Source organism: Eptesicus fuscus, chromosome 17 (genome assembly GCF_027574615.1).
Source record: "Eptesicus fuscus isolate TK198812 chromosome 17, DD_ASM_mEF_20220401, whole genome shotgun sequence".
In the NCBI taxonomy this organism is placed as follows: domain Eukaryota; kingdom Metazoa; phylum Chordata; class Mammalia; order Chiroptera; family Vespertilionidae; genus Eptesicus; species Eptesicus fuscus.
In genome coordinates this window covers 11,259,329-11,280,210 of record NC_072489.1, presented here as the reverse complement: position 1 = coordinate 11,280,210, position 20,882 = coordinate 11,259,329, and the positions used below count along the sequence as shown (strand labels likewise).

General features: G+C 49.3%; 1 protein-coding gene across 2 annotated transcripts; it reads left to right on the top strand.

Moving 5' to 3' along the window:
* The first annotated feature begins 12,858 nt into the window (after positions 1–12,858).
* Positions 12,859–19,639, top strand: LOC129152008 (pulmonary surfactant-associated protein D-like). Of its 2 annotated transcripts, none has more exons than XM_054728871.1 (8): positions 12,859–13,065; positions 14,281–14,296; positions 14,537–14,638; positions 14,873–14,989; positions 15,262–15,378; positions 15,775–15,891; positions 16,480–16,563; positions 19,110–19,639. In XM_054728871.1, the coding sequence occupies exons 1-8, from the start codon at positions 12,859–12,861 to the stop codon at positions 19,487–19,489; spliced, it is 1,140 nt and encodes a 379-aa protein (XP_054584846.1). In that variant the 3' UTR covers positions 19,490–19,639. The 2 variants fall into 2 exon arrangements, with proteins under 2 accessions (XP_054584846.1, XP_054584847.1); XM_054728872.1 differs by lacking the exon at positions 14,281–14,296 and adding an exon at positions 13,954–13,958 and having other exon boundaries at positions 12,859–13,076.
* Positions 19,640–20,882: the final 1,243 nt, after the last annotated feature.

Below are 20,882 nucleotides of genomic sequence, written 5' to 3'. Positions count from 1 at the left end.
TTTTGTTGTTGTTTGTTTGTTTGTTTTTGTCTCTATGACATTTATTTCTGCTCTGAACTTTATTATCTCCTTGCTTCTGCTTACTCTGGGCTTTTTTTGTTGCTCTCTTTCTAATTCTTTAAGTTGTAGACTTAGATGATTTACTACCATTTTTTCTTGTTTTTTAAGGTAGGCCTATAGAGCTATAAACTTCCCTCTCAGGACTGCTTTCATTGTGTCCCATAGATTTTGGGTTGTTGTGTTTTTATTGTCATTAGTTTCCAGGATGTTTTTAATTTCTTTTTTGATCTCTTTGGTAACCCAATCATTGTTTAATAGCATGCTATTCAGCTTCCAAGTGTTTGAATTTTTGAATGGTTTTTATTATAGTTTATTTCTAATATTATGCCATTGTGGTCTGAGAAGATGCTTGATATGATTTCAATCATCTTGAATTTGGGGAGTCTTTGCCTGTGACCCAATATGTGCTCTATTTTTGAAAATGTCCATGTGCACATGAGAAGAATGTATATTTCGTGGCTTTGGGGTGAAATATTCTGAAGATGTCAATTAAGTCCATCTGATCTCGTGAGTCATTTAGGATTGCTCTTTCTTTGCTGATTTTTTGTTTTGAGGATTTATCCAGTTGTGTCAGTGGGGTATTAAAATCCCTTACTATGATTGTATTGCTATTGATCTCTCCCTTGATATCTTCCAGAAGTTGTTATATGTATTTGGGTGCTCCTGTATTGGGTGCATATATGTTTACCTGAGTTATATCTTCTTGTTGAATTGCTCCCTTTAGTATTATGTAGTGGCCTTCCTTATCTCTTATTATGGCCTTTACTTTGAGGTCTATTTTGTCAGATATAAGTGTCGCAACCCCAGGTTTTTTCTCATTTTCATTTGCCTGAAAAATTTTTTTCCATCCCTTCACTCTCAGTTTGTGTGAATCCTTTGTTCTGATGTGGGTTTCTTGCAGACAACAAATACATGAGTCATGTTTTCTTATCCATTCAGCTACCCTATGTCTTTTGATTGGTGCATTTAATCCATTTAAATTTAATATTATGGATAAGACCTTGTTTGTCATCATTTTTTCCCCTTAATGTTTGTGTTTCTTCTTTGCCTTTCTGTTTCATCTTTTTACAGCAGTCTCTTTAGCATTTCTTGCATTGCTGGCTTGGTTGTAATAAACTCTCTTAGCCCTTTTTTGTCTGTGAAGCTCTTGATTCCACTTTCAATTTTGAATGATAGCCTTGCTGGGTACAGTATTCTTGGATTCAGTCCCTTCCTTTGCATCACTTTGTATATTTCATTCCATTCCCTTCTGACTTGGTGTGTTTCTGTTGAAAAATCAGTTCATACTCTAATAGGAAATCCCTTGTAGGTAACTTTCTGTCTCTCTCTGGCAGCCTTTAAGATTCTTACTTTGTCGTTGGTATTTGCCAATTTAATTATGATGTGTCTTGGTGTCGGACTTTTGGGGTTCATCTTATTTGGGACTCTATGTGCTTCTTGGACTAGTTTTTTTCTTACCAATATCAGGGAAGTTTTCTGTCATTATTTCTTCAAACAGGTTTTCTATTCCTTGCTTCTCTTTCTCTCCTGGTATCCCTATTATGCGAATGTTGTTTCATTTTGTGTTGTCCCAAAGCTCCCTTAGGCTCTCCTCTTGCTTTTTAAATTTTCTTTCCAGTTTCTGCTGTGTTTGTGAGTTTTTTCCTACCATGTCTTCTAATTTGCTGATGCGGTCTGCAGCCTCTTCTAGTCTACTGTTTAAGCCTTCCATTGTGTTATTTATTGCAGCTATGTCATTCTTCATTTCCTCTTGGTTGCTTTTCATGTTGGTGACATTTTCATTCAGCTCCTTTTAATTCTCGTTGAGTTGTGTGTATTTGTCATCCAGCCATTGGAGCATCCTTATAACCATTACTCTGAATTCTTTCTCTGACAAGTTATTTTCCTCAGTTTCATTTAACTCCCTTTCTGGTGATTCCTCTTTTTATTTTCTTTAGGAATTGCTTTTTTGTCTTTCCATGTTTTGCTGTGACGTTTTAATTATAGATCCGATTGCTTTGCTACCCAGGTTTTTTTGGGGATGGTGCTACTGGCATGATCTCTCAGGTCTCCTACCTGGTAATCTAGCGTAGCTCCCTACTTGAGCTATTTGGGTTCTCTTGATGTAGGCCTGCAAGCTGGAAAGGCTCAACTGCATTGTCTAAAAGTCAGCAGCCATCGAGGGGGGGTGTTCCAGTTTTTGCGCCCTTGGTTGAAATAGCACATTCCCAGTGGGGACTCACAGTGGCACCCAGGTTCTGTCTGTTGGGGTGGTGGGGCTCAGGAGGCCTGTGCTCTGGAAAGGCGTGACTGTGGTGTCCAGAGTTCTGTAGTTGGGGGATAGGAAGACTCAGCTTCTGATGCTGCTTTGTGGTTGGATGCACGCAGCTGGGGTGTCTGTGGGAAGTTATTCAGGAAGACGGAATTCACAATTTCTACTGCAGGGCAGCGTTTCCTTGTCTGTACAAAATCATACCCAGAGGGGGCTCAAAGTGGCTTCCAAGAGTAGCCTCAGGAGTGGTGTGCCCTGGAGGCCTGCGCTCTGTTGTGTCCAAAGGTCTGTCGCTGGGGAGGGGGAAGTCACACTTACTGCAGCTGGAGTGGTACACCTTTGGAGGTGTAGTTTCTAGGGTCCACGGGTGTGCGGGTAGGGAAGCAGGATTTTGGCTGGAGTGGCTGCTGGGTCCCCTGAAGTGTCCAAGGCCTGTGTTGGTGGTGGTGCTAATGAGTTCCTAGAAGAGGCCCGCTCTCCCCTTCAAGACGGCATGGGCTCCATGCCCAAGTCCCACAGTCCGGGGAGTGCCCACAGCAGGGGTAATCTCTCCCTGTCCAAGAGAGCCTGGTCTGCCAGCACCTGCTGCTCCTGCCAGATTTCACTGTCCCTCACTCACTCACATCCACACCACACACATTCACACACTCTCCTTTCATCCCTTCACTCACTCTCATCCTCTCCCTCACCTCCATCCTGCCTGCTGCCATTTTCAAAATCTAGAATAATATTCTCAAGGTCAATTCATTTTATCACAAATGGCAGTATTTCATTTTTTCTTATGGTTGAGCAGTATCCATAGTATGTATGTACCACATCTTTATCCAATCCTCTACTGAAGGACATTTTGGTTGTCTCCCTGTCTTGGCCACCATGAATAATGCTGCAATGAACACAGGGGTATATATATCTTTGAGAATAAATGTGTTTGTTTTTTTAAAATATATTTTATTGATTTTTTTCAAAGAGAGGAAGAGAGAGGGATAGAGAGTTAGAAACATCAATGAGAGAGAAACATCGATCAGCTGCCTCCTGCACACCCCCTAATAGGGATTTGCCCACAACCAAGGTACATGCCCTTGACCAGAATCAAACCTGGGATGCTTCAGTCCACAGGCTGAAGCTCTATCCACTGAGCCAAACCAATCAGCACGAGTATAAATGTTTTTGAGCTTGGGGGTAGATACCCAGAAGAGGGACTGTTGGATTCTATGATAACTCTATTCTTAATTTTTTGAGTATCATCCATACTGTTTTCCATAGTGGCTGTACCAGTTTACATTCCCACCAGCAGTGAATGAGCATTCCTTTTCCTTCACAACCTATCTAACACTTGTTATTACCTGTCTTGTTGATAATAACCATTCTAACAGGTGTGATGTGGTATCACATTGTAATTTTTATTTGCATTTCTCTAGTAGCTAGTGAAGTTTAACATGTTTTCATATTCTGTTGACTGTATGTCTTCTTGGAAGAGCTACTTGTTTAGGTCCTCTGCCCATTTATTAATCATACTAGAGGCCCGGTGCATGAAATTTGTGCACGGGGGGGGGGGGCGGTATCCCTCAGCCCAGCCTGCACCCTCTCCAATCTGGGCTCCCTCTCACAATCCAGGACTGCTGTCTCCCAACTGCTCACCTGCCTGCCTTCCTGATTGCCCCTAACTGCTTCTGCCTGCCAGCCTGATCTCCCCCTAACCACTCCCCTGCCAGCCTGATAGATGTCTAACTGCTCCCCTGCCAGCCTGTTTGCCCCCAACTTCCCTCCTCTGCCAGCCTGGTCACCCCTAACTGCCCTCCCCTGCTGGCCATCTTGTGGTGGTTATCTTGTGTCCACATGGGGGCAGGATCTTTGACCACATAGGGGCAGCCATCTTGTGTGTTGGAGTGATGGTCAATCTACATATTACTCTTTTATTAGATAGGATAGAGGCCCGGTGCATGGGTAGGGGCCAGCTGGTTTGCCCTGAAGGGTGTAACAAGAAGGCTGCGTGGGGCAACCAGGTCAGCAGGGGGGTTAGTGAGGGACGACCAAATGACTGAAAAACAAACCACGAGGCTGGCAGGAGGAGCAGTTGGGGGCAACCAGGCCTGGCGGGGGGGGGGGGGGGAAGACAGTTAGGGGCTAACAGGCCAGCAGGGGGGCAGTAAGAGGTGACCAGTGTGGCATAGGGGGTGCAGTTGGGGGTGACCAGGCCAGCAGGGGGGACAGATAGGGTGATCAGGCCAGCAGAGGTGGGCAGTGGGCAATGACCAGACTGGCTAGGGGGGCAATAAGGGGAGACCAGGCTGGCAAGGGGGGAAGTTGGGCGAGATCAGTCTGGCACGCAGAGGCAGTGAGGGGTGATCAGGCCGGCAAGGGGTTGGGGGGCATTTAGGGGCAACCAGACTGGCAGGCAGGTGAGCGATTAGGAGCCAGCAGTCCAGGATTGTGAAAGGGATGTCCAACTGCCAGTTATGGACATCCCCCGAGGGGTCCCGGATTGGAGAGGATGCAGGCTGGGCTGAGGGGACCCCCCCACCCCCATGCACGAATTTCGTGCATCAGGCCTCTAGTTTTTGTATAAGTTCTTTATGTATTTTGGAAATTAACTCCTTGTTGGAGCTGTTGTTTGCAAATATCATCTCCCATTCCGTTGGTTGCCTTTTTGTTTTGTTGTCAGTTTCTTTTGCTGCACAGAGCTTTTTAGTTTGATATAGTTCATTTCATTTATTTTTTCCTTTTGTTTCCTTTGGGGTCAAATTCATAAAATGTTCTCTACACACAAGGACCCTACATTTAGTACCCATGTTTTCTTCTCTGTAATTTACTATTTGAGATTTTATATTTAGGTACTTGATCCACTTTGTATTAATTTTCATACACGGGGACAAACTGTAATCTAGTTTCATTCTTTTGCATCTGGCTTTCCAACTTTTCCAGTGCCATTTATTGAAGAGGCTTTCTTTTCTCCTTATTGTGTTTTGGGCTCCTTTGTCAAAAATTATTTGCCCATATACATGTGGTTTTATTTCTGGGCTCCCAATTCTGTTGCACTGGTTTGTGTGATTGTTTTTCTGCTAATGTCATGCTGTTTTGATTATTATAGCTCTGTAGTATAATTTGAAGCCAGGTAGTGTGATACCTCTGGCTTCGTTTTGTTTTTCTCTCAGGATTGCTCTGGGTATTAGGGGGTCTTCGTGGTTCCATGCAAATTTGATGTTTTTGGTTCTGTTTGTTTAAAAAAATGACTTTGGATTTTGATGGGATCACATTAAATCTATATATTATTTTGGGTATTATGGCCATTTTAGCTATATTGATTCTTCCAATTCATGAATACAAAATATATTTTCATTTCATTGTGTCTTTTTCAATCCCTTTTAATCATGTTTTGTAGTTTTCCATATATAGGTCCTTCACATCCTTTGTTCATTTTATTCCAAGGTATTTTATTCTTATGGTTGAAATTGCAAAAGGACTTTTTTTTTTCATTTATTTTTTTGAGGTTTTATTGTTAGTATATAGGAAAGCAGTGGATTTTTTACATTGATTTTATATCCTGCAACTTTCAGTTTTACACCTTTGAGTATGATATAGGCTGGAGGTTTGTCATATGGTCTTTATTATGTTGAGGTACTTTCCTTCTATACCCATTTTATTGAGTATTTTAATCATACCTGGATGTTGTATCTTATCAAATGCTTTTTCTGCATCTATTGATAAGATGATGTGACTTTTTATCCTTTGTTTTGTTACTGTGATGTGTTACCCTGATTGATTGTATATGCTGAGCTATTCTTGTGCCCTTAGAATGAACCCCACTTAATCATGCTGTGTTATTTTTTAAAATGTATTATTGCATTCCATTCCCTAGTATTTTGCTTAGGTTTTTGCATCTGCATTTGTCAGAGATATTGGTCTGTAGTTTTCTTTTTCTGTGTTATTCTTGCCAGGTTTTGGTATGAGGGTTAGGTTGGCCTTATAAAATGTGTTAGGAAATATTGCCTCTTCCTCAATATTTTGGAAGATTTTCAGAAGAATAGGCATTAAATCTGAATATTTGGTAGAATTTACTAGTGAAGCCATCTGGTGCTGTACTTTCATTTTTGGCATGGTTTTTGATGGTCGTTTCAATTTCCTCAATGTTTATCAGTCTGTTTAGTTTCCTATTATTCATGTTCATTTTAAGAAGGTTATATTTTCTAGGAACGTATCCATTTATTCTTGATTATGTGGCAGATAGTCTTTCATAATATTCTAGTGTGATCCTTTGTATATCTGTGATGTCTGTGGTAACTCCCTGTCTTTCATTTCTGATTTTGTTTATTTCTTTTCTTTTTTTTCCTTAGTGAGTGTAGCCAGGGATTTGTCAACTTGATTCATCTTTTCAAAGAACTAGCTCTTTGTATTAATTTTTTGTAGAGTCCTTTTGTTCTTTATTTTATTCACTTCTGCCCCAATTTTTATTATTTCCTTTCTCCATCTGATTTTGGGTTTAGTTTTTGTCTGGAAGATCTCTTCTGTAATGTCAGTGAGTTATTAAAATCCCTTACTATGACTGTATTAATGTCAATCTCTCCCTTATAGTCCTCCAAGAGTTTTTTTTTTTTTTTTAATGTATTTGAGTGCTTCTATATTGGTTAGATATATATTTACCAGGGTTATAGTCTCTTGTTGGAATGATCTCCTTAGTATTAGGTAATGACTTTCTTTGGCTCTTGTTATGATCTTTGTTTTGGAGTCTATTTTGTCAGATATAAGTATTTCTACCCCACTATTTTTTTCATTTCCATGTGCTTGGAAAATTTTTTCCATCCCTTCACTTTCATCCTGTGTGAATCTTTTGTTCTGAGGTGGGTCTCTTGTAGACAGCATATATATGGGTCATGGTTTTGTTTTGTTATCCATTCAGCTACTCTATGTGTTTTGATTGGAGTACTTAGTCCACTTACATCCTACTTAATAATAGACAAATATGCAAATTGGCCGTACCTTCGCTATGCCCGCAATTGGCCAGGAGGCACGGGGGAGGGCAGGACTCGGGGTGGCAGGGGTGGCCGATTGGGCCGGCGGGACGCTGAGCTTGCATTGCCAGCAGTGGCTCGAGCTCAGCGTCTGTGCCATGGCTGTGCTGCGGCACAGAAGGGGCCTCTGGGGCAGCGAGCTCACGTCCCACTAGGGACCATCAAAAGCGGGGGAGCTGGGTGCCTGTCCACGCAGGCACCAGGCCTTTCAGAAGCCTTCAATATAATAATTGACTAGAGGTTTGGTGCAAGGATTCTTACACCAGTTGGCTCCCTCAGCCTGGCCTGCGTGGATCAGCCAAAACCAGCTCTCAAACATCCCCCAAGGGGTCCCGGATGCAAGAGAGCACTCTGCATAGTTGCTGTCACTTCGTAGCTCCTGTGCTGAGCATCTGCCCCCTGGTGTTCAGTGTCTGGTCGGCCTATCGCTTAGGCTTTTATATATATAGACTAGAGGCCCAGTACACGAAATTCATGCATGAGAATTGTCCCTAGCCCAGCCTGCACCCTCTCTAATCTGGGACCCCTTGGGGGATATCTGACTTCTGGTTTAGGCCCCAACCCACAGGGATGAGGCCTAAACCGGCAGTCGGACATCCCTCTCAAAATCCGGGACTGCTGGCTTCTAACCTCTCGCCTGCTTGCCTGCCTGATTGCCCCTAAACGCTTCTGCCTGCCAGCCTGATTGCCCCCTAACTGCTATCCTGCCATCCTTATTGACATCTAACTGCTCCCCTGGCGGCCCAATCACCCCGAAATGCCCTCCTTGCTGGCCCGATTGCCCCCAACTGCCCTCCTTTGCCAGCCTGATTGCCCCCAAGTGCTCTCCCCTGCTGGCCTGATCCCCCCAACTTCCTTCCCCTGCCCACCTGGTAACCCCTAACTGCCCTCCCCTGCTGGCCTGGTCACCCCCTACTGCCAGTCTGGTTGCCCCCAATTGCTCTCCCCTACTGGCCCACTCCCCCCAAATGCCCTCCCCTGCAGGCCTGTTCATCCCCAACTGCCCTCACCTGCCAACCTAGTCACCCCTAACTGCCCTCCTCTGCCAGTTATCTTGTGGCAGCCATTTTGTGGTGGCCATCTTGTAGCGGCCATCTTGTGATGATGTGGGGGCGGCTATCTTGTGACAACATGGGGGTGGCCATCTTGTGATGATGTGAGGGTGTCTCCTGAGGTTGCGGGGGCCAACAAGGCTTTTTTTAGTATAGATAGTTACTTATTTATTGCCATTTTTAGTTTTTATGCCTATGTTCCCTCCCTTCTCTCTTCTTCTTACAACAGCTTCTTTAGCATTTCTTGCAATGTTGGTTGGGTGGTAATAAAGTCCTTTAGCTTTTTTTGTGTGTGTGTGGGAAGCTTTTTATTTCACTTTCAATTGTGAATGATAGCTTTGCTGGATAGAGTAGTCTTGGATTCAGATCCTTGCTTTTCATGACTTTGAATACTTCATGCCATTCACTTCTGAGAAATTAGCTGACAGCTTTAGGGAACTTACTTGTAGGTAACTGACTGTCTTTCTTTTGCTGCCCTTAAGATTCTCTTAAAGTTTGCCATTTGAATTATGATGTATCTTGATATGGGTCACTTTGTCTTCATCTTTATTAGGACTTTCTGAACTTGTATGACATTATCCTTCTCCAGGTTAGGAAGTTTCCTTTCATTCTTTCTTCAAACAGGTTCTTTATTCCTTGATCACTCTCCTCTCTCCCTGGTACCCCAATTTGTGGGTATTGTTACATTTCATCTTGTCCCAAAGTTCCCTTACACTATCCTTGTTGTTGTTTTTTAATTCTTTTTTTGTTTTTGTTGCTCTGATTGGGTGTTTTTCCTACATTATCTTTTAAATCACTGATTCTATCCTCTGCTTCATCCAGTCTACTTTAAAATTTTTTTCCACTGTATTCTAGATGTCAGTTATGGGAATCTTCATTTCTGACTGGTTCTTATTCATAAAAGCCACTGTCATCATCATTTGAGATCTGAATCTTCTCACCTGTGTTGGTGTCACTGAGGAAGGCAAAGGTTATCATTGTAACAGGAGTGTCTGGGTTGGGTCATAAATAAAATTAGACTCTGTTGTAATGTGGAGTTAGACGAAGGAAACACTATAGTCTGTGTTATAGGGGAATGCCAGGCATTGAGAGGGAGTACTTAATAGGCCAGGAGGTAGCAGCTAATAGAAGCTAAGTTGCAAACAGAGAAGACATATAGGGCTTCTGAAATAAAAGTCACCATAAATAGGAGTTGGTCTGGCTACCAGGATAAGAGTTCTCAGGTAGGCTCCGTGGGGAGTGGAGAGCAATGGTTCAGGTCAGTTCAGCCTCCATGCTGATCCAGATCTCTGGGAGGCACAAGAGCATCCTAGCATGGGGATGTTAATAATGAAAGAGTTTTGTCATTTGGGGCACAGGTGGCTCTGCTTCAAAACATTGCAGTATGGGAAACAAGAGCCTTTCCTATGAGCCAAGGAAAACTAGCATTATAGACTCTACAATACACAAGGAAATGCCACAGCAGCAACAAAACCCAGGAGCAGTCAGCACCCCTAATGGAGTGGCCAAAGGAGAGTATTGCAGGCATTGGGCAGCTGGTATGTTGGCCTAAAAAAAGGCTTGATGCAAGAGATGAAGCCACAGGGACCTAGAAGGGAGCAGAGATGACAGCAACAGCAGGAGGGCAGGCAACTGCCCCATGGCCACTGGAAGTCAGAGTTTCCTGGGGGAGGCCTGCAATAGTGTATCAGCAGCTCAGGGGTCCAAACTGCCTACAAGAGCAACACACAGAGGGAACACCAGCTAAGGAAGTGGGGAGATGATGGCAAGGATTTAAGGACATCTATCCCATAAAAACCAAGTGCGGGGCACCCTTTATCTAGACCAGGTAGCAAAAGAGTGACTCTTTCCAGGTGGCAGATCCCCCAGCTACTGTCCTCATAGAATGCTGCAGCCTCTGCAACCCCTATAGCTACTCCACCCCTGCCCAGAAATGCCAAGAAGCTCCCAGCTCTTTCCCACTATCTGGGTAGTAATGTTGAGGTGAAGGTCAAAGAGAATTTGGCACAGAAAGCCCTGACTCTTGAAATATGCAAATGTGTGTGCTTTTGCAATTGTTGTAGGTTATTGGGCAACTTGCTTCCTCATCTGCCCCTCACTTTGCTTCCTTGACTTTGGTCTTTCAGGACCTCAGATTCCTGGAAATCTGTAAAACCAGACACTGATGATTGCCGCTGAATTCACAGAGCCCAGTGAGGTGCAGATGAGGTCATGCCCTGAGGGTGCTCTGTAAACTCTAAGGTGACATGTATGTAGTGTTGGGAACTCAGTGGCAAGTTTCCAGAACCCAGGTGGGGGTGAGAGTGAGTGAGTCAATAGGAAGAAAATTATCCAAAAGAGTTCTTAAAAGACCAGCGCCTGGTGGCTCAGGTTGCAGGGCAGCATAAATAGCCTGTGCGTGCCAGGAAGTGCGCATTTGCCTGGGGACCCTGAGCCCTCGAGGAAGCAATCATGAGTGTCTCTGGGCCTGCCTCTCTTTTCATTTTCTCTGTGTCCAGCGAATGTCCCCTTGCCCATTTGGGGTGATCTAATCATCTGGTGTTTAGGGAGGCAGAGTCTATGTAGATCTTCTGATCTGGGAGGTGTGGGTGTGGGTGTGGGTTTGGGTGTGGGCGTGAGAGGGCAGCATAGTGGGGGAAGAGGACCGTTCTTCTGCCCCTCACTCTGCTTCCTTTGCTCAGTGGGAGATTTGCCTTCTGGGCTGGGAGAGGGTGGGTGAGGGGATATGACACCCACCCGCACCCAGAAGCCATTGTGAGGAAGCCTCAGGTGGGAATGCAATTTCAACTTCTCCCTTGGCTCTCTGCATCCCTGATTTCTCAGAAAGGAAGGTGGTGGAGGAGAAACAGCCCAGGCCTTCCCAGGCCCGGGATCATAGCCCATCCTTGTACCAATTGCCCGTTGGACATGGAAAAACATCCTTCCTCTTAGCTTCAAATCTTTGTCTTAAAAATACACCCACTGGACAAGTTTACTGATTTCCAATTAATTTTTAGAGGCATAATTTTTCAATAATACTTTAGTCAGACATTGAGGCATAAACTGAACACTATGTGGTTTAAAAGGATGTGGCTCTGCCCAGTACCTCTATAGGTCCAGATAAGAGGCCTCATCCAAGTCTCCAACCCTGTGAGGTGGCTCCTGCCCAGGCCCTGCTGCTACAATGAGCTCTGGTGGCCTCTGTGCCATCTTGAGCTCATGGGCAGAATGCCTGTTGTTTTTCATTCTTCCCCAGATGTGGGCACAGGGCCCTTGAATTGTGGCAGCTGCACACCGGGGGGCAATGCCCTGGCTCAGGCTGGATGCTTTGGTGCTCGTGGACAATCTCTGCGCCAGCAAGGGCCATGCTGCTGGCCTGTGAGCTTGCCTGGTGTTTAGAGACTCCCATGATGCCCGAGACGTGGTTCGGAATGAGAAAGAACTGGTGCAAACAGGGTCCTCCACAGCCCAGAACCACCAGCAGGTGGAGAAGAAAGCACTTCTGTGGCCAGGAAGGCCCTCCACTGCCTCCCCCTCAGGCTGCCTGGCGATCCCTTCTCCTTTGCTCCGTCCCTCAGGCTTGTTCCCAGCCTCTGCAACTCCCGTGCGCGCTTTCCTGGCTCCTAACTGTACAGTTTCTCTCAAGAGGAAAGAAGCCCACCATTGGGAGTGACCAGGTCCTGCACCCACCCTGACCTCACTTAGCTGCGGAGTCCCTCTCACATGTCACTGGACACCCTAGTGCACATCTGTGTTTCCTACACCTAAAACCCCCCTTTCCCTGACGGAGCACACCTCACATGCCCTCCTCCACGAGGCCCCTCTCCCAAGTCGTCCAAGGTGGAGGGCCAGCACTCTAGGCGTCTCAGGGTCTCTCCAGCTATTCTAAGAACTTTTTCTGGATTCCATCTGGAACTTTTTTCATGGAGACAGCGTCTAGTCCAGGAATGGCAGACCACCGGCAAATATGTAGCTGTGTGCCCATCTTGTGTTAGGACACATGGCACTGAGCATTCTGGCTCCTTTCCAGACAAGCACTGAAACCGCCAGTGCTAGTCCATGCACGGGTGCAAGTGACAGGAAATGGGTCTGCCCGGCCACCTTACTGATACAGACAGGGAGAAGGAGGTTCAAAGAGGGGGACTGTCCTGCCCAAAGGCACTTCCTGAATCCTTCCTGCTGTGACAGGTGGCCTCAGTGAGGAGTGCACATCCTAGCCGTGCGGATGGCAGTGAAAGGGAAGTCCCTAGAAGGGACAAAACGGGGCTCTGATAAGAGGTAGATGTTGCTGATTACCCATGTCAGAGTTCAGCTGGTAACTCATGCCCTCCCAGGCCAGACTGTCTGGCCGCCTTGTCCTACGTTGCTTTGGGAGTCCTGCTGCTCCTGATCCCACAGAAGGGAGAGGCGGTAGGAAGTGCCTTTCTGACTTCCGGGCGCTGGGCTAAGCACTAACCCGTGTTCTGGAACCAAGAGCATGTCCTTCTCTTTCTGTCCACCCCTGAAGGCCATGCTTCTCCTCCTCTCCACGCTGGTCCTGCTCACACAGCCTCCAAGGTCTGAAGGAGCAGAGGTGACGACGGCTTCCCAGAAACCTTTGATTGATGACTGCACCCTGGCCATGTGTAGCCCAGTGGAGAATGGCCTGCCTGGTCGTGATGGACGAGATGGGAGAGTGGGCCCCCGGGGCGAGAAGGGGGATCCAGGTAGGGCTGGAGCCATGGGCTTGTCCTGGTGGGCATGGGTGGGCACTAGAATTGTGACCAACTCAGCAACTATGGGTATTCTGCTGTGCAAGCCCTGGAAATGGAAGTCCACCTCCTGGGGAAGAAGTTCCCTGGACATTCAGTCCATCTGAAACACCTCGTTACCAGTTGGCAAATGACTGGCTGCCCTGAGCCCCGAGGTGTTTTTGCCCCGCCCCTAGCGGTGGGGATTCTTCCCCTAGGAGCTTCCTCTCACCCCAAGAATGAGCAAATCGTGGGTAAATGACTGGGATTTGGGGCTCTCTAGAACCAAGCTGCGGCACTTACAATTGTTCATTGTGGTGCAATGATTTCTGTGCAATGTGTTAATATCTAACTAAATTCTACTGCATGAGAGGTGGGCAAAGATGAGGCCCTGTGGCCCCACACTCAGGCCTGATCAAAAGGATTTACCTAAATGCACTACAGAGTGGAGGAAAGGGTGCTCATATTTCTTAACTGGACGTTTATAGCTATTGAACTTCACCTGTTTTGCCCATCACCCAGCTCCCATCTTATGCAAATACCAATAATCTGATCTCTGCATTTATGAGATCAGGGTCTTTGTTTTGTTTCTTAGAATCCAGATATAAGTGAGCTCACACGGTATCTGTCTCAATTTGTATGACGTATGGCACTTAGCATAATTCCTTCAAGATCCATTCATGTGTGGCAAATGGTAGGATTCTTTTTATGGCTGAATAATATTCCAGTGTGTGTGTGACATTTTTATCCACTCATCCATTATGGACACTATTAGGTTGTTTCCACCTCTTGGCTACTGTAAAAAATGTTGCAATGAACATGAGGGTACAGATATCTTTCAAATTAGTGTTTTATTTACTTTGGATAAAACCCAGAAGTGGTATTGCTGGAGCATTTTTTTTTAAATTATCATTTTAATGTCTTAAAGAATCTCCATATTGGTCTCCATAGTGGCTGCACCTATTTACAATCCTATCAACAGTGCATAGGGGATCTTCTCCACATCCTCACCAACACTTGTGAGCTTTTGTGTTTTTTATACTCACTATTCTAGGAGGGGTGAGATGATATCTCCTGGGTTTGATATCTGGTGACTCCTGTCAGGGACCATTTCTGATATAAAGTTTGGTCCTAGGAAGGGGAAAGCCAGGAGCCCATGATCCAGGGTAAAAGCTGGCAGATCCCCTGCTGTAATCCTGCAGCCTCGGGGCAGGCAGGGTGCACTGCATGGAAATCAGACAGTCCTTGGCTGGACCCCCCTCCAGCTCTGGCAGGCCTGTTTCCTCCCCTGTGAAACGGGGCTGTGCACACCCGTCTCCTGGGTCACCACTGGACTGAGGAGTGTGGAGGTGGAATGTCTACACCTGTGGACCTGAAGGAACGCAGGGGCTGGCCCTGCAGTGCTGGCTCCTCCTAGGCCCAGGGCCAGGTTTATGCCCATTTCTTCTGCTGCTACAGGTTCACCAGGAGCTACAGGGCCAATAGGGATGCTAGATGTCCCCAATGTGGAGAATGGCTCTGCTGGAGAGCCTGGACCAAAGGGAGACTTGGGGCCACGTGGTGAGCAGTGGCGTGGACTGCAAAGCCTGCCACTAGGCCATGCAAGAGGATGCACATACCCACCCAGGAAGGAGAGCGCCTGTGGCACTGAGTTCTCGCAGGGAAGGCTGTAATCCTGCTGGGCGGCGTCTGTGGGATGGTGCTGTTCTCTGACCGCTATGACTGCTCTCACCTTCTAACACTCTCCCCATTCAGAGAAGACTCAGTGCACTGACTGGCTGGTCCTTTTCCCAGGACCTGCGGGATCTCCAGGTCCACCCGGGCCGGCTGGAAGAGAAGGTCCCTCAGGAATGCAGGGGGATGTAGGACCCCAAGGCTCACCAGGCCCCAAAGGAGAGCCTGGGCCCAAAGGTAGGAGGTTGGTGTGTGGTGGCCCGGAAGGGAGAGAGAGGAGTGACAATGGCAATCCCTGATGTGACCTAAGGATGCTCAGCGTGCCAGGGAAGCCAGGGTATCACCACTGGTAGGCCTTGCTGTGGCCCCTGCCCCCACACTCCACATCTGGAGGAATCCAGACAATGGGGTGCACAGACTCCAGTTCTCCCTCTCTATGTGGAGCCGAGGAAATCAACCAGCCAGCACACAGTCTCAGCAGCCTTTGTCCCAATCTGTTCCTTCCTCAGGAGAAGTGGGTGCCCCAGGCGTGCAGGGCTCTGCAGGGACAAGAGGCCCCCTAGTTCTCAAAGGAGAGCAAGGTGCCCCTGGTGAGCGTGGAGCCCCTGGGAATGCAGGCCCATCAGGTGAGTGATGGGCAAAGCTGGGGCAGGCCTTCGGGTCTCCTGTGTCCACCTGAAGCTGTGGATTCCTGTCCCTGCCCCATCATCCCACCAGCTCAGAGCTGCAACACTGGGCATGGGGAGTCTGTGCAAGGAGGTGCCTCGATGGGCTTGAGCTCTGTAACTGGAGAAAGTGTGGTGTGAGCAGCAGGGACAGTCTGCATCCTGGGAAGGCCGGGTGCTGGGTGATGGGACAGTAGTGTACAGAGAGGGTGCGTGGCTGGCTTTGGACAGACTGTATGTGGGAGGGTATATTGCTGGACAATAGCACAGTCCACATGCTGGCGGCGGGGGGGGAGGGGAGTGAAAAAGCGGGAAACTATGTGCTGAGCTCACCCTCCTCTTCTTGTCTGATCTCAGGACCTGCAAGACCCCTGGGATTTCCGGGATCTCTCGGCATCTTGGGCCCCCCAGGACTGAAGGGGGACAGAGGTGCTCCTGGGGAGAGAGGAGCAAAGGGAGAGAGTGGGCTTCCAGGTAAGGTCACCTCCTCTAGCTCTGGGGACCCCACAAGGGTGCAGAGAGAGGAGGGCCCTCTGCTCAGTGGTCAGCCCTTTGTGGGTGGGGTGGGGGTGTGAAAGCAGGAAAGGCTGTGGGGCTGAAGGCAGGAAGATGAGGCTCTGGCTTAGACTTAGTACACGGGGGTGGACAAGCCTGAACAGCTTCCCATCTGGTCACTGGGACAGCTCAGCTCTCTTCTCAGCTCATCAGAGAGCTTTGAGAATCAAATAACCCAGGGATGGGGAGCACTTGAGGGACGTGCAATCCGCCCCCCCGCCCCAAGGGATATGCTCCCAGACTCTCAGAATTTGCTGTGAAATGTCATCTGGATCAGAGTTAGTGGGGTGCCAGGACCTGCCCAGGGCACAGTGTGCTCACAACAGAGCCTCTGGGAACCCGAGGGCAGCAGGGCCAGCTGTGTCAGTGGCTGTGGATTCCTGGGGCCCAGCTCCTTCCCCTCCCCCAGGAAAGCCTGTCACTGAGCACCCTTCCCTTGGGATCCCGACTCTGAGCCGATCCCTGACTGTGAGGGACTGGTCTTCACTGGGCCTCTCTCTCCTGCAGACATCGCTGCTCTGAGGCAGCAGGTGGAGGCCTTGCAGGGGCAGGTAGGACGCCTTCAGGAAGCCTTTATTCAGTATAAGAAAGGTGAGTTCCTGGACCTGGACCTGGACCTGAGCCAGTCGCCAAGGGCAGGCCCCAGGCGGGGTCTGTGTTTGGGTTTGGAGTTGGCCGGGCCTGAGGCAGGCCTGGTCCTAGGATTGAGGCCTCTAGGATGGTAGTGGGTTTGGATGATGGGCTGGACCTGGGACTGGGGCAGGACCTGGGACTAATCATAGGTTCTGCCAGAGCAGGGCAGCCACATATTCCAGGAGCTGGAAGCAGATGCAAGGGACATGTATCAGGCTGTGGCCCCTACACCAGCTCAGTGGGCTGGCGCCAGCATGGTCAAGGATACCAGGCTCCAGCCCCCACCATCACAGCCACCTGGGACCTGAGCCAGATCAATGCCCCAAGCCCAGCTGTTCAGACCTTCCCTCCCACCGACCTGTGCTGGGCCCAGGACACCGCACTACCCAGGATGCATTTCTTATCTCTATGGGGCTACGTGTACAAACCCCTCAAGATGTTGCTGCCCAGCCCACAGCAGCAGCGCCTCCAGACACTGTCCTGAGAGTTGGGGCTGGTTTGCTGTGCTTGGGTTCAAGGCTGTGAGCGTGTGACCTTGGCATGTGGCCATTGAGTGTCTCACCTGAGACAGGCCCAGGGTCCGCCAGGGGGCAGGCTGCCTCTGGGCTCTGCCCAGTGCTGGGCTCTCCCGTCCTCCCTGGGTGTTCATGGTGGAGACTCTTCCCTAACCTGGGTGCTGAGGAGTCAGAGGCCCCCAGGAGCACAGCCAGTGCCCTATGCCTGTGGGCATCTCCACCTGAGTCCCTAATTTGCCCCTCCTCCTCCCTGCTTTCCCCATGTCAGCTTTCAGCTCAAATCCTTCAGCAAATCTCATTGATCCAAAGAGGAGTTTCTGAAGGAGGAGGGCATGCAGGGGTGAGACATAGGGTTGGCTCCTACGTACCTAAGGCCACTGAGTACCCACATACCAAGGGTGAGGTTTAAAGCATTTGGTATGTCTTCCTCTCTCCACAAACATGTATGTGCACTCACTCCCTCACATGCACACTGATGCAAACAAAGGAAAATTAATGATATGCACCTGCCACACGTGTGTGTATGACACACATGCCATCACTCACCTCATGTTATTTACACCCATGAGCACAAACACATATTCACACACACCCAGGTGGGCCTTCATTGCTCCCATGTACCTTCAGATGGGCACGTGGCCATATTCGTGTGTGCACACCCTCCAGGGCGCATGTAATGAATGGCAGATGAACTCTTGTCCAGGGCTGTTCTGAGTGCCCTCCTGAGCCTGTGGACAGTCTGCCCCCTGAACCCTGTGGAAGGGTCACGGTGGTTCGGGGTGCAGCCTGGGCTCCTCAGCAGCCCTTTGGGGCTGGAGCACAGCCCTCTCAGGAGCCCTGAAGGCTTCTATGCACGAACCCAGAAGTCAAAGGGATGGAAAATGAGCCCGGCCAGCATGGCACGTGCTTGAGCTTCAAACTATGACCCAGGAGATCATGGTACAATCCCTGTTTTGGGCATGTGCCCGGGCTATGGGCGTGATCCCCAGTAGGGGGCGTGCACGAGGGAGCCAATCAATGATCCTCTGTCATCATTGATGTTTCTCTCTCTCTCCCTCTCCCTTCCTCTCTGAAATCAGTAAAAATATATTAAAGCACACACACACACACACACAACAAAGGGGTAGAAAATGAGATGGAATAAAAAGATCTGTTGAATGTCACACAGGTGATGCTTTTATCAATTGCATTCCCCTCTTAGAGATGAGGAACAGAAACTCCAAAAAAGGAAGTGATTTTCCCTTGCTACCTAGATAGTCATGGCCAAAGGGGGCTGAATACCTGGTCCTTTGGATCCCAGACAGGGCTCTCTCCAGCACTGACTCTCTCCTGCCCCTGACGCCCATGCACACCTCTCAGCCGTCTTCGTCCTCTCTCCCAGCCCTCCAGCCGCACCCACACGCACACCTAGGCACCAGCACTGGGCTGCACACAGTGCAGAGACTAGCACATCGCTGCCCTCAGAGGGCCCACCCTCCCCTCTTCTTTCCCACGTCCACACACGGCACGGACCTCCCAGCCAATGCCACCTGCCCTGCTGTTATGCAGGGTCCCAGTGAGAGCAGAGGGGGCACCTTCCTTGTTTGCAGCTCTCAGAGGCCGCACGATGCCATTTCGCTGCACCATGCCAAAGCTTTCCAGTCCCGCCCAGGAACTGGGAAACCGATTCCGCCATGCAACATGGGGTGAGATAGAAAGAGCACGTCTCAGGTTTAGTGTGAGATCAGATAAGGGTGACTCCCCAACTCCACATGTGATGGTTAATGAAGCTGAGCTACCCTCTCTGAGCCCAGTGTTCTCACCTGTGACTAGACAGGCAGGCCCACCTTCCAGAGCGCACCATGGAGCTGGAGTCTCACCTTTGTCCTCCCTGGTGCTCTGAGGCCCTCTATGGGAGGCCCTGGGCTCTGGTTGGAGCACAAACGTCTCAGAGCCGTGGAGCTATGGCAGGTGCCCCCAGAACCCAACCTGACTGTCCTCTCCTCCTAGTGGAGCTCTTCCCCAACGGCCGAGATGTTGGCCAGAAGGTCTTCAAGACAGCAGGCTTTCAGAAACCTTTCCAGGAGGCAAAGCAAGTGTGCGCACAGGCCGGGGGGCAGCTGCCCTCCCCACGCTCTGCAGCTGAGAACAAGGCCTTGCAACAGCTGGTGGAGGCTGAGGACAAGGGTGCTGCGTTCCTGAGCATAACAGCCTTCTGGACTGAGGGCACGTTCACCTACCCAGGAGGGGAGCCCCTGGTCTATTCCAACTGGGCCCCCAGGCAGCCCATCAACAATGGTGGCAAGGAGCACTGTGTGGAGATCTTCACCAATGGCAAGTGGAATGACTTACGCTGTGGAGAGAAGCGCCTTGTGATCTGCCAGTTCTGAGCCCGCGAGGTGGGTAGGTGAGCTGTGGCCCAGGAGCTGTCCCACATAACAATGAAGAGCTGAGGACTCTGTGGCCCGGCTTCTGCACAGAGCCCTGGGATGAGGCCAGCCAAGGGCTCCCATGGAACTCCTCTCTCAGAATAAAATACACAACTGGCTTCACACACTGGCTGCCCTGTCAGGGGGAGAAGGGGCCAGCCTGCTTTCCCAGTTGCAAGGGATAAAATTAGGTCCCCAAATCCAAAGGCTCCTCCTCAGCCCTCTGCCTCCTCAAACTGTCCACCCAGCTTGTCACTCCCTCCTCTGTCACTCCCTCCTCTGTCACTCCCTCCTCTGTCACTCCCTCCTCTGTCACTCTTCCTGCTCTTGCTTTGGTGTCCCCTTAGGGCAGTTCCTTATCTTCCTCTTTTGCTAGCCCCTCCTCCTCTTCTGGATCACTGAATGGAGATGTGCTCAAGTCTTAGCTCTCCATTCTCTCTCCTCCTCAACCTCACTCCAGGGATGAGCTCATCTGTCCAGGGCTCAGATCCCTGGCACCCACATTACATGCCTGCTCAGGACCTCTCCCGGAGCCCCGGACTCCTCTGGCCAATGCTAGCTGGAGCCCCAGGGCTATGAGGTTCCAGTGGCTGCTCCTTGCCTCAAGGCCTGAGCCCCAGAAGGTGCACAGTGCCATGGGCTGACCTGGCAGGTCATCTGCCTCCCTGGCAGGACTGTGTGGCCCAGTTGAGTAGCCTCCTCCGCATCCCTGCACACAGGGACCTCATTCTCCCCTGTCATTGTGACTGCCTGTCGGCTCATGGGAGGGAGTCCCACCTCACAATCCCCATTCCAGCTGACATCTCAGGCACAGAGCGTCCAGGCATGCTCAGGTTCACCCCCAGCCCTCCCCTTGCCTCCATCCAGGAGATTCTTCCCCCACGCCGCCTCAGAGAGAGACAGCAGGCCAGTTCCTCCTCCTCATCCCACAGAGAGGGGGGAGACTTGCTCAAGGCCTTAGGTGTGTCAGTGCTATAACTTGGTCACGTGAAAGGTCATCTGATCCCAACCCTTATACTTCTGGCCTATCAACTGCTGGGCCAAAGGCCTCTGTGTACCAGTTGACTTTAATGACACTTGTGCTTAAGAAATTGGAAGGACACCTGGATGAAGACCAGGCTCATAGGAGAGGCAACAAGACTCCTCCCCAGACAGGAAACCAGCCCTCCTTTGTTCCCAGGGACCGGAAGCCACACCCCTCTTCCCAACACTCTCCAGCCACACCTCAGATGTAGGACAGCAGGTCTGAGAGCAAAAGGCCACATCTAATCAGCACGGTGTCATATGGGAACAAGATTGATCAGGATGATCACTTAGTAAGTTATGTAATGACTAATCACTGGGATGTACACCT

Bases quoted from the DNA above. Each gene is read 5' to 3' on its own strand.
- LOC129152008 (XM_054728871.1), top strand. From the start codon at position 12,859: ATGCTTCTCCTCCTCTCCACGCTGGTCCTGCTCACACAGCCTCCAAGG. The intron at 14,990-15,261 runs GTAGGAGGTTGG...TTCCTTCCTCAG, and splicing joins AGGAGAGCCTGGGCCCAAAG to GAGAAGTGGGTGCCCCAGGC. The intron at 16,564-19,109 runs GTGAGTTCCTGG...CTCTCCTCCTAG, and splicing joins CTTTATTCAGTATAAGAAAG to TGGAGCTCTTCCCCAACGGC.